This window comes from Rhopalosiphum maidis, chromosome 2 (genome assembly GCF_003676215.2).
Source record: "Rhopalosiphum maidis isolate BTI-1 chromosome 2, ASM367621v3, whole genome shotgun sequence".
Lineage (NCBI taxonomy): Eukaryota > Metazoa > Arthropoda > Insecta > Hemiptera > Aphididae > Rhopalosiphum > Rhopalosiphum maidis.
The window spans coordinates 77,491,832-77,501,850 of NC_040878.1; the positions used below are offsets into that span (position 1 = coordinate 77,491,832).

At 28.8% G+C, this 10,019-nt stretch overlaps 2 protein-coding genes across 2 annotated transcripts; one reads left to right on the plus strand and one right to left on the minus strand.

Annotated features, from left to right (window-relative positions):
- The first annotated feature begins 149 nt into the window (after positions 1 to 149).
- LOC113551427 (protein giant-lens-like) lies at positions 150 to 4,730 on the plus strand. Its single transcript, XM_026953664.1, has 5 exons — positions 150 to 343; positions 3,664 to 3,806; positions 3,874 to 4,059; positions 4,127 to 4,348; positions 4,410 to 4,730. Exons 2-5 carry the CDS (start codon positions 3,687 to 3,689, stop codon positions 4,602 to 4,604), a joined length of 723 nt encoding a protein of 240 aa, XP_026809465.1. The 5' UTR covers positions 150 to 343; positions 3,664 to 3,686; the 3' UTR covers positions 4,605 to 4,730.
- On the minus strand, positions 3,009 to 9,089 carry LOC113551426. The gene is made up of 5 exons (XM_026953663.1): positions 6,120 to 9,089; positions 5,920 to 6,056; positions 5,668 to 5,843; positions 4,789 to 5,131; positions 3,009 to 3,582 (listed from the first exon to the last, which is right to left on the minus strand). The coding sequence occupies exons 1-5, from the start codon at positions 8,470 to 8,472 to the stop codon at positions 3,418 to 3,420; spliced, it is 3,174 nt and encodes a 1,057-aa protein (XP_026809464.1). The 5' UTR covers positions 8,473 to 9,089; the 3' UTR covers positions 3,009 to 3,417.
- Positions 9,090 to 10,019: the final 930 nt, after the last annotated feature.

Consider the following 10,019-nt stretch of genomic DNA (forward strand, 5'->3'; position numbering starts at 1 on the left):
TATTTACGTCATGGACCGTGGGTGGTAACAACTATAGTAATAACACATGGCAACTCATCTGATAGGCAATCATATATTCATGTAGCCAATAAGAAATAAGAAGAAGATTATATTATATTTATCAAGATAAAATAGATAACTTACAGATATTAAAATATTAAATATTATTATAATATTATCATCGCGTCTTACGTTTTTTCAAGAATTCAGCTCCGGCATATGTGTATACAGCGTATTTTTTAAAATTCTTAAATCGTTTGTGCTGTGCCTACAACACCAATAACATCAATTCACTATAGAATCTATGACATTTTAGAATTTGCCGGTACCTAACTACCAACTAGTGAGTACACACTACACGCATATCTACCTGCCTACTGTTTATTTAAAATATTATAAGACCGAAAACATTCATTTTTTCACATTAATGATTTTGTGACAATAGTCTTGTTGCGATCTATCTTTTTCAACCGATTCTTCATAACTCGTACTCGAGGTAATTTAAATACATGACTAGTGAGTGACTACAGTTTACATGTACACTTTCAATCTGCATTGATGTGTCTACAAATTTTTTTAACAGAGATGTTAGTTAGGCCCTTGCCCATTATAAAATACAGATAATATATATACTGCTATTATACCAATTTATATATTTTCAATTTAAATAATATATATCATAACATTTTGAGAACTAGCACCAATAACTATATAAATATAACATAATATATTATTGTAGTTTATGATACAACAATAGTGGTATTTTCTTAAATTATAGTTAGTACCTAAAATTAAACAATTTTATCAATTATTAGTAATATCAGTACCTCTTCTATATTTAAACAATATGATACCATAAATGTCATGCTCCCATAAATGCCTATTGTTAGTTGTATGTCATTCTAAAAGTCTTAATTACTATGAATTTGAGCTGCACTTGTCTATTGAATCACTGTTAAATGTTACATTTTAATTGATATCAATGTGCAATGGTATGACTACATTTTTTCTATTTTTTTATTTGTAGGTATTTATACTTTAGTTAGATTTTTGGTAATATTCAATTTAATAGGCTTACACATTAGTATATCTTTTATAATCATAATGAAACCTATAGGTTGGCATTTTGAACAAAATATATTCACTGTAACAACTTATAAATTGCTTTGTGTTTGTTTAGAGATGTCTAAAAGCTTTTTTTATATTATAAAACATTAATATTATTATTAAACCTTATCTATAAAACTTAAATCATACTTGAACAGTTATCGATTAGTAGTCATCTGATTGAAAACTACCACAAATATAATTGGTGATGTAGCTACCATATGTTAACTATTAAGTCAATACATTTTGTAGTTCCAAGTAAATATATTTTTGAATTTATGTGAATAATTAATTTTATTAATATTTTGTATAAAACCGATACTTAAAAAATAAGTAATCTATTAATATTTTTAAATTATTATAATATATCAATTGCATTTTTTTTAAATAGTGATCCTAGTTAAAAAAAATAAGGATATTGACTCCTTCATCAAGTCAAAGATATTTATTTACCCTGTGAACTATGATTTTTAATACAATTAAATATAATTTTTAATAATTACATATTATTCCAACTTTTATTTTCTTTGTAGCCCAATTAAAATTTATTTAAAACAATTTACTTACCCTTAGCAACTGAATATATAGATATAACTAGAATAGAAACATTAAATTTATATAATTCCTTGTTACTACTTTATTTTTGAGACATCTACCATGTTTGTAAACTATAATAATTTATAATTATTACATTTTTAAACAAATATAAATATAATATTAATTATTTTCAAAAAGATTGAATTACAATACTTTTAATAATTTAAAATTAATTCAAATATAAATGTTCAAAATTGATACTGACGGTTATTAAGCAACTTAAATTCTCAAAAAAAAAGCCAACATTTTTTTCTTGTAGAACTGTGATATAATTTACATAATATGTATGTGTATACATTTCTGTCCAAAAATACAAATATATTTATTACTAATTTCAATCTTATGAATGTTGCTTACAAGTTATTTATTTTTATTAAAACTGAATGTGATTTGTTTAACATGCTGTCATACTTTTAACAAAAATAGAGATTTCCATATATTATTTACTAAATACAAATCCGACCCATTATTATTTTAATAATTAAATATTTAACATGAAATAGTGATCACTGTTTAATCTGATAATACATAAAATGCATATATATATAATAAAGAATTAAAGATTAAATAATAACATAATATTAAAGTCTAAAAAAAAGTCATATTAATTAATATTAGTCTCAAATATTTAGTTTATGCAATATTATCGTATTTTACTGTACATTAACACAAAATACAATTTATATAATTTATTATTATTATAATATCATTTTTTAAGATTAAACATTAAATCATCATTAGGTATATGTATTGTATGTGTAGCCAAATTTAATAGGATCATATTATTAAAATTTATTTATTAACATCGTAAAACTAACATGAAAAATTAACATATAACAATTAAATTAACATTTTTAATGTTGTTCTACTGATGAAGATTTATTTAACCTAAGTCCAGTCGATAATAAACTTATGAAGATTGAGAGTAAATCAAAAAACAGAAGTAAATTTAATTTATTTAATTTTATTTTAACATGAATTGCACATCTCATTATTATAACATTAAAATAATTTAGAATTTAGAAAAAAAATGAGATTTTTCTGCAATATAATGTACATCAACAATAGATTTTTGCCTTTTCTTTTACTTCAAATCAAAAAATTAAATTAAAATAGAACAGAGATTATAACAATAAATAATGTACGAGAAATAACATAAATTGTATACTAAAGTAGTTCAAACTTAAACATTTTAAATAAACACACCTAAATAAAATAGGAGTACCATATAGTTTTATATTGTAATTTTAAAATAATATATATGTATATATATAAATAAAAATAAATTATAAAGTCCAGGTGCTCAAAAAAAAAAAATAATATATATATATATAATAAAATGCCAATGAAAAGAGTTAAAATGTGATACTGTCTTTTTCTATGATAAATGCCAGTGAAATGAACCCTTTATTTATTGGTTGAAAATAAAAAATTACTAATTTATAATTATAAGTAATTGCTTACAATTAATAAACTAACCAAAAAAACCTAATTAAAATAAAATACAATTGTTAGTTATAAAAATGAATCAGTTGGAAATAATTAGAGTATAAAAGTTATTCTAAATCCTCTATAATTTAGATATTGGCTACCTATTAACATCAGCTAAATTTCTATACAACGCTTCTGACGAGTAGCATTTTAACCCCATAAAATTATTAACTTTGGAGGCCGCACGGTGAACACTAAACAAATTATAAATTCATTATATAGTTAAGTATTAATGTTGTCAACTGCATCTTTCAAGTATGCTTGTAAATTTTGTTGACATTCATCACCAGTCCATTGTTGTACTAAGATATGTGTTTCAGACTCTAATGCTTTTGCCAATTTATCTTTGGTTTCTTGTTTTTGAAGAGCTTTAGAAGTTATCATTGCCTAAACACAAAAAAAAAATATATTGTATATTATTTATTTATGAACTGTAGCTTTTACCACTTAATTTATATTATTTTTCAGTTAGAAACTATTACAAAATAATCATGTGGATTAATTATATTGCATACACTTTAATAAGTGTAGTCAATGTGCATTGTATATCTACATTTACGACTGTTACATCTAGTAAAATAGATAATGCAGTATTTATATACCCAGGACAAGTAAATTATTTTTATCCATGTTTAGTATGTTAAAAGAATAATAAATTGATGTTTAATTTTTATTAAGGCAAAAAGTGAACGAGACTTAAGCATTTGTGAACAAAATAGTGTATGTAATATTGTACACCTTAGGTTTTGGTTTCCAAATCAAGTTGAACGTTTATGTAAATGCCCAAATCGTGAAGAATGTCCATCAAAGTGGAGCACAAATGATAATCTTAGTATGCCATTAGACAACCGTTCACAACTTAAGGTTTTTATCGTTATCAGATAAATACATATTTTAATAAAATTAAAATGAATCCAATTTTTCAATTTAGTTTTGCAAGCCCATTAATGAACTGCCCGATTGTACAACAAAATCTGATGAATCTATAACGATTGTAAAAAGTAGAGAGGATAACAATGTTCAAATAAAAGCCAAAGTCCACTGTAACTGTCCACATCATACAACTTGGGAATTAATAAAACATGAACAAAAAGACCAACACAATGAAACTACTGATATAAGTTATGTTGAAGATTTGTTCAAATGTAAAAAGGTAGATAATGAAAGTTGTCATAATGAAAAATAAATATATATTAATTTATGTGTTCTTTCAGTTGAAAGATTGCAACGCTGGTGAATTTTGTGGATATATAAGAACAGATTACTATTCAACATATACTAAATGCACTTGTCCATACGGCCATTTGTGTTTACACAAAGATAGACAAGAAAGTACAACATATGAAATGTTATTTTATGGAACATCATACAGAGCAGAATGTACATTGTTAAGTGCCGAATTAAAATAAGTCTGATTATGATTTTATTGCTCAAATCAACTATTCTAATGTACTTAAAGAGACTAATTTTTAATTTAATCAATGTTAGTAAGAATTACTTAATCCGAATTTAAAACAAATTATTAGATTTAATAATTATTATTGTATTTTGTATTTAAGTAAATTTGTATGAAGACTTTTAAATATAACTAACCTGTAATGACTGTCTAGCTAATGCTTTTACCAATGGAATTAATTCATCGTGGAATCGATCTGGCCATAATGTTCTAGTTACTAAGCCATAATAGTGAGCTTGTCCAGCAGTTAATCTCTGACTACCCATAATCATTTCCGCGACTAAAAGTCTACCTAAAATTGTTGTAGCAGCACCTTCGGCAATATGACCAAGTTGTGCATATGGTGTTTCAAAAGTTGCTTTATCACTAGCAAAAACTAAGTCAAAGTGGACTAGCATTGTAGCGCCAAGTCCAACTGCTGCCCCATCAACACCAGCTACAAGTAATTTGGGAAAATCACTTAAGCATGTGATAAACTTCCTGTAAAAAATAAATACAGTTATTACATTTTATAAACTTACATTTAATACTATCAAAAGATGAAAAAATTTGTTCATTTTAAAATATTTATAAAATCATAAAATGTTCACTAATAAAATTAAATAGATTGTGTTCAATATTTTATGATCAAAAGTACCCAAATTAACTAGCTCTGATAAAATATTACAGTATTTCTAATATTTATAAGAAAAATATAATTTTACCTATATGCAGAATCATGCTGTTCTTTCATTGAACAGAGTACAGATAATAGATATACCAAGTTTAGAAGATGATACAAATTAATAGTTTTATATTCATAAAAATATAGATCAAATAAAATAATTTTTAAGTACTAATTATTATTAAATGCTCAACTAGAAATCCACAAAAAAAATGTATAAACTTATAATGATGTTGAATAAACAATAAATTTTTATGATATAAACTAGATAGATGCAAATATGCAACATAAAATAGTGGGAACTGCCTTTTAAATTTAAAACATAAAATAAAGAAATTATAATCAAAATTACTTAAGAGTAGATGCAACGTTAAAAGCAGCTTCTTTACATTTCTCTGGATCATCATGCACTAGAGGCGCTATATCCAAACCTTGACAAAATATTCTGCCAGCAGAAGACACTAGAACCACTTTACAAGTATCATCATTTTCTAAATTATTCAACTCTTTCATCAATTCTTCCATCACCTATTAATTGAATAAAATACAAATATAAATATATATTTTAAAACACTATTAATTATTATCAAAGAACAGGATTTACTGATATATTTAAAGCATTTTTCATGACAGTTGAAACTGGTGTTAATGTAATATGTACTACTCCATCATAACGTCTTAAAGTGATTTCATTATATGTAGTATCTTCAACTTCTTTTTTAATGCTTTCTGCTAATGATCCTGTTTAAAAAGTACAACATAAATAATAAAATCTATTTGAATTCAAGTTTAAACTTTACTTACTCGAAAGTTTTGTTGATGCTGGTTGCTTTTTAACTTTTTGGTTGACAGAATTTTTGGTTTTAACCAAATTTTTACTTGTTCCTTTGCTCGCTTCAACAAACGGTGGATCACTTGAATTCAATAGTATTATATCATTGGAGTTTTTATTTTTTCGGGTATATACTCTCAAGGCTTTTACAGGTGTGTGTTTTATAGCTAAGTTATTGATAGGTATAGCTTCAGGAACAGGAAGTATTGGACTACCACCGACACTAGATGCTTCACTACTAGATGAATGTTTTCTAATAATTTTAGACTCGTCAGCTGGAATTGTTTTTCTACCAGAGAAATTAATAGACTGATCAGAACCCTGTGAATCTATAGAAGTTTTCCTTGTACACTTATTCTCAGGTGAAATAGATGGAGTACATACATCTGAACGACGCCCAAGGCGGTTAGATGACAATGACGCAGTAGCGGGAGAACTCATTTTGAGCATGGCGTTTTTAACTAATTTAGTTTTCAACATTAAGTCTTTTTTCTTGCGCCTAGTTGATGGAAGAATATTCTTTGCATTATTATTACCAGGAGATCTTCTTTTCTCAAGCGAATATATCATATTTATTGCTCCTTCATCACCTAATAGACGATTAATTTCTCTCATTGTTCTTGCTTTAACAACATTGTTAGTTTTAATTTCAGGCACAACTTCTTCAGTATTCTCACTAATAATCTCATCATTATCATTGGAGATTGGTTCAACTTTAACGGTTGATTGACGTTTATCTGTATACGACTTAATATATTGATCAATAGCTATTTTAACTTCAGGTACATCATCAGGTGTTGGTTTTTTTCGTTTCAAAACAGAATTAAGATCATTTTTGGCTAATAATTTCTTTTCAATTTCTAATTTTCTTTTAGCATAAAGAGAATCAAATCTTTTTGGTCTTGAAACTTCTTGAAGCTGTTTTAAAGCTATTTGTTTTTCTAACTCTGGATCTAATTTTGGTTTAGATCTTTTAGTTCTAGTAGTACTTCGGATTATTTTCTTTTTTATTACTGGTGGTTTCGGTGGTGTGGGTATTGGTGTTTCTGGAACTTGGTTACCATTTGTATCTGGTGTTTCAATATTTTCAAAATCCTCGAGTATAGCAATTAATTCTTCATTAGAAGATATTTTTTCATCATTTTTATCTTCAGACACATTATTGACTTGCTGGTCGGCAGACTGATCTAAAATTTGTAGAGTATTAGTTATTTGTTCAATATGTTTAGAATCATTAACTTCCGTGGATTCTTTGGAATCATTATTGGATTTGTGAACATTCGTACTTTCAATATTGCCTAAATTATTTTCGATAGATTGTGTTAAGCTTGGTGATTTAACATCTGTTTTATTAATAGGATCTGGTTTATTACTCGTATCTACATCTATTTTTTCTGTTTTTTTATTCAATAATTCATTTTTAGTACTTGATAACTTTTTGGGGCTTTTAGATACATCTTTTAATTTTCCATCTGGAGTTTTTAATGTAGAAATGTTATTAGATATTCGGTGAGATAATTTCATTGAAAAAAGTTTGTCTGGTTTATCAACACGGGTAATTGGATACTTTTGTTGAAATCTTTCAAATAACTCCTTAGCGATTTCATCTTGAGTTACGATCTGACTTGTCATATGTATATAAGGTACTTTAACACCAAATCTAGGTTTTAACATTCGTTTTCCAGATCGAGGAAGTGTTTCTTCAGATAAAGATGCCATATCACGTCCAGCGATATGTTGGGGAATTGTAACAGTTACTTTGTCTTTGGTTAAAACTAACGAACCATCAGCTTTTTTGGTTTCATTTACTAAACTCTTCGTTTTGTTCGTTTTATTGTTAACTTCACTCGTTTCTTCAGTATCTTCCTTATTATCGATGATAGACTCAGTAGTATCTGTAGTATCATTGGTGTTTTTATCTAATTCTTCGGTTTTAATTATTACTTCATTTGTAGAATTGTCAACTTTGTCTGGGATTTTATCTTCCAGATCGATTTCCATTTGTACGTCATCTACCTTTTCGGCTGTCTGATCGTTGGACACGTTGTTCACAGACGATGCTGAAACATCGCCGTCAGCGACAGTACCAACAGACGCACTACCTCCGTCGTTTGGAATTATTTCAATAACCACGTCAGTGATCTCCATTCGATCTTGCGAATCGTCGTCGCACGTCTCTATTACGTCCATACCGCTGGCGTCGTCCACAGTCACTTCGTGCACCTCGGGCGAGTCTTCCACACCGTTTGCCTTGTCCAGGTCCAGTAGCACGACTTCTTCGCCGTCAGAATGACACTGGTAATCATTAACTTCGACGACTTCCATTATGATGAGTACTAGGACGACGATGGAGTTGATGGACTGATGGAGCACAACAACAACAACAACAAAGATAATAACAACGGCCGGTGAACGTTCGCGAGATAAGAACGTCGGAATTGCGCAAGTCGTGCGGCAGTATTTTACTAGTTACTGGCGTACCTATCTAACGTACGGCGGTACTCGACACGAGACGGACTGACGGCTGGCGGCTGGCGGCTGCTAAGCGCCAGGCATGTTTACTTGCTTCTGAACACCGGTTAGTTAGTGCGTGCGAGATGGATGGGATAAACGGGTCGTGCGTGTAAGGTGAACAGGACCGTAAACGCGTCGCACGCTAGGCGGGCGTACTGTTTGATTTTCTGGCTAACGGCACTCGTTGTCACTCGTCACGTCCCGCGGAGATGTAAAACGCCATTTTTTTACGAAACGCACCACACGAAGAGCACGTCAAATAAAAATAATAATATCGTGGTGGTCGATGGAAGACTGGTGCGAGTGAGAGAGACGTGGTATTGTAGTGTTTTGTAGTAACGCACCGACGACGGTCTTAAAACTCGCTCGCACATACACACACATGAAAAAACACACACGCGCACACTATCGCTCCACGGAGATAAATAATTTATAACAATTGTGTATTTGTGTGTGTAAAATATAATATTGTATTTGTATATTATGAACGGGACAGGACGGAAAACACCGTGGCACACATGTTGCACGCGCTAACCGCTCCGTTGGCACCCCTGTCCCGCCGAGTCTTCCATTGGGTGTCAAAAGTCCGCGGCGGCAAAGCAAACCGTTTTCGGCTTTTCGCTCGTCGGATACTCGGATGACTGATGCGATGCGCAGCAGCTAGGCGTGAAAGTCTACGATTCCGACGTAAAGGTTTTACATTAAAACAACATTATTGATATTTTGAAAATATTTATAATATATGCATAATATTGTGTTAATTACCAATGATCCAAGAATAAAATTTTAATTAGTGACACCGTGTAAGTATGCACCAGAATAATATTGTATTATGTGTAATTGTAAATTGTAATACTATCATAATGTAAATACATAAACGAGGTACATGTCTTGTAATTAAAGTAACCAACTAAAATTATTACGCATAATATTTATCCATTTATGGGTAAAATAATAATTTATCGTTAATAAGTAATAACGTAGGTGTATACCGTAATAGACAATAGTAATAACTAATAAGTATACCATTTGTCCATTCATAATACTATTCATTGTATAACCGTACAGACGAAATCTTAAGGCCTGACCAAAGTTGAGAACGAGAAGTAGGAAATGCAGTTATGTATCTTTATGAATATGAATACCTTATAATTTTCATCATCAATTTATAAACCTATTTTGTAACTAATAAAGTAATAAATAATAATTATTTAAGTTTACAATTTTTGATATTTCTATAGTTAAATAATCTACGAAATAAGAATTAGTAATTACAATTAGATACAAGACGGTACAAGGTACAATAATACAAACTGGCATGAGATGTTCTGGAAAAGGGTATAAATTATTAAAAAAAA

Bases quoted from the DNA above. Each gene is read 5' to 3' on its own strand.
- LOC113551427 (XM_026953664.1), top strand. From the start codon at position 3,687: ATGTGGATTAATTATATTGCATACACTTTAATAAGTGTAGTCAATGTG. The intron at 3,807-3,873 runs GTAAATTATTTT...ATTTTTATTAAG, and splicing joins TATTTATATACCCAGGACAA to GCAAAAAGTGAACGAGACTT. The intron at 4,060-4,126 runs GTTTTTATCGTT...TTTTCAATTTAG, and splicing joins ACAACCGTTCACAACTTAAG to TTTTGCAAGCCCATTAATGA.
- LOC113551426 (XM_026953663.1), bottom strand. From the start codon at position 8,472: ATGGAAGTCGTCGAAGTTAATGATTACCAGTGTCATTCTGACGGCGAA. The intron at 6,057-6,119 runs GTAAGTAAAGTT...CTTTTTAAACAG, and splicing joins AGCATCAACAAAACTTTCGA to GATCATTAGCAGAAAGCATT. The intron at 3,583-4,788 runs GTTAGTTATATT...TTTTGTGTTTAG, and splicing joins TAGCTAGACAGTCATTACAG to GCAATGATAACTTCTAAAGC.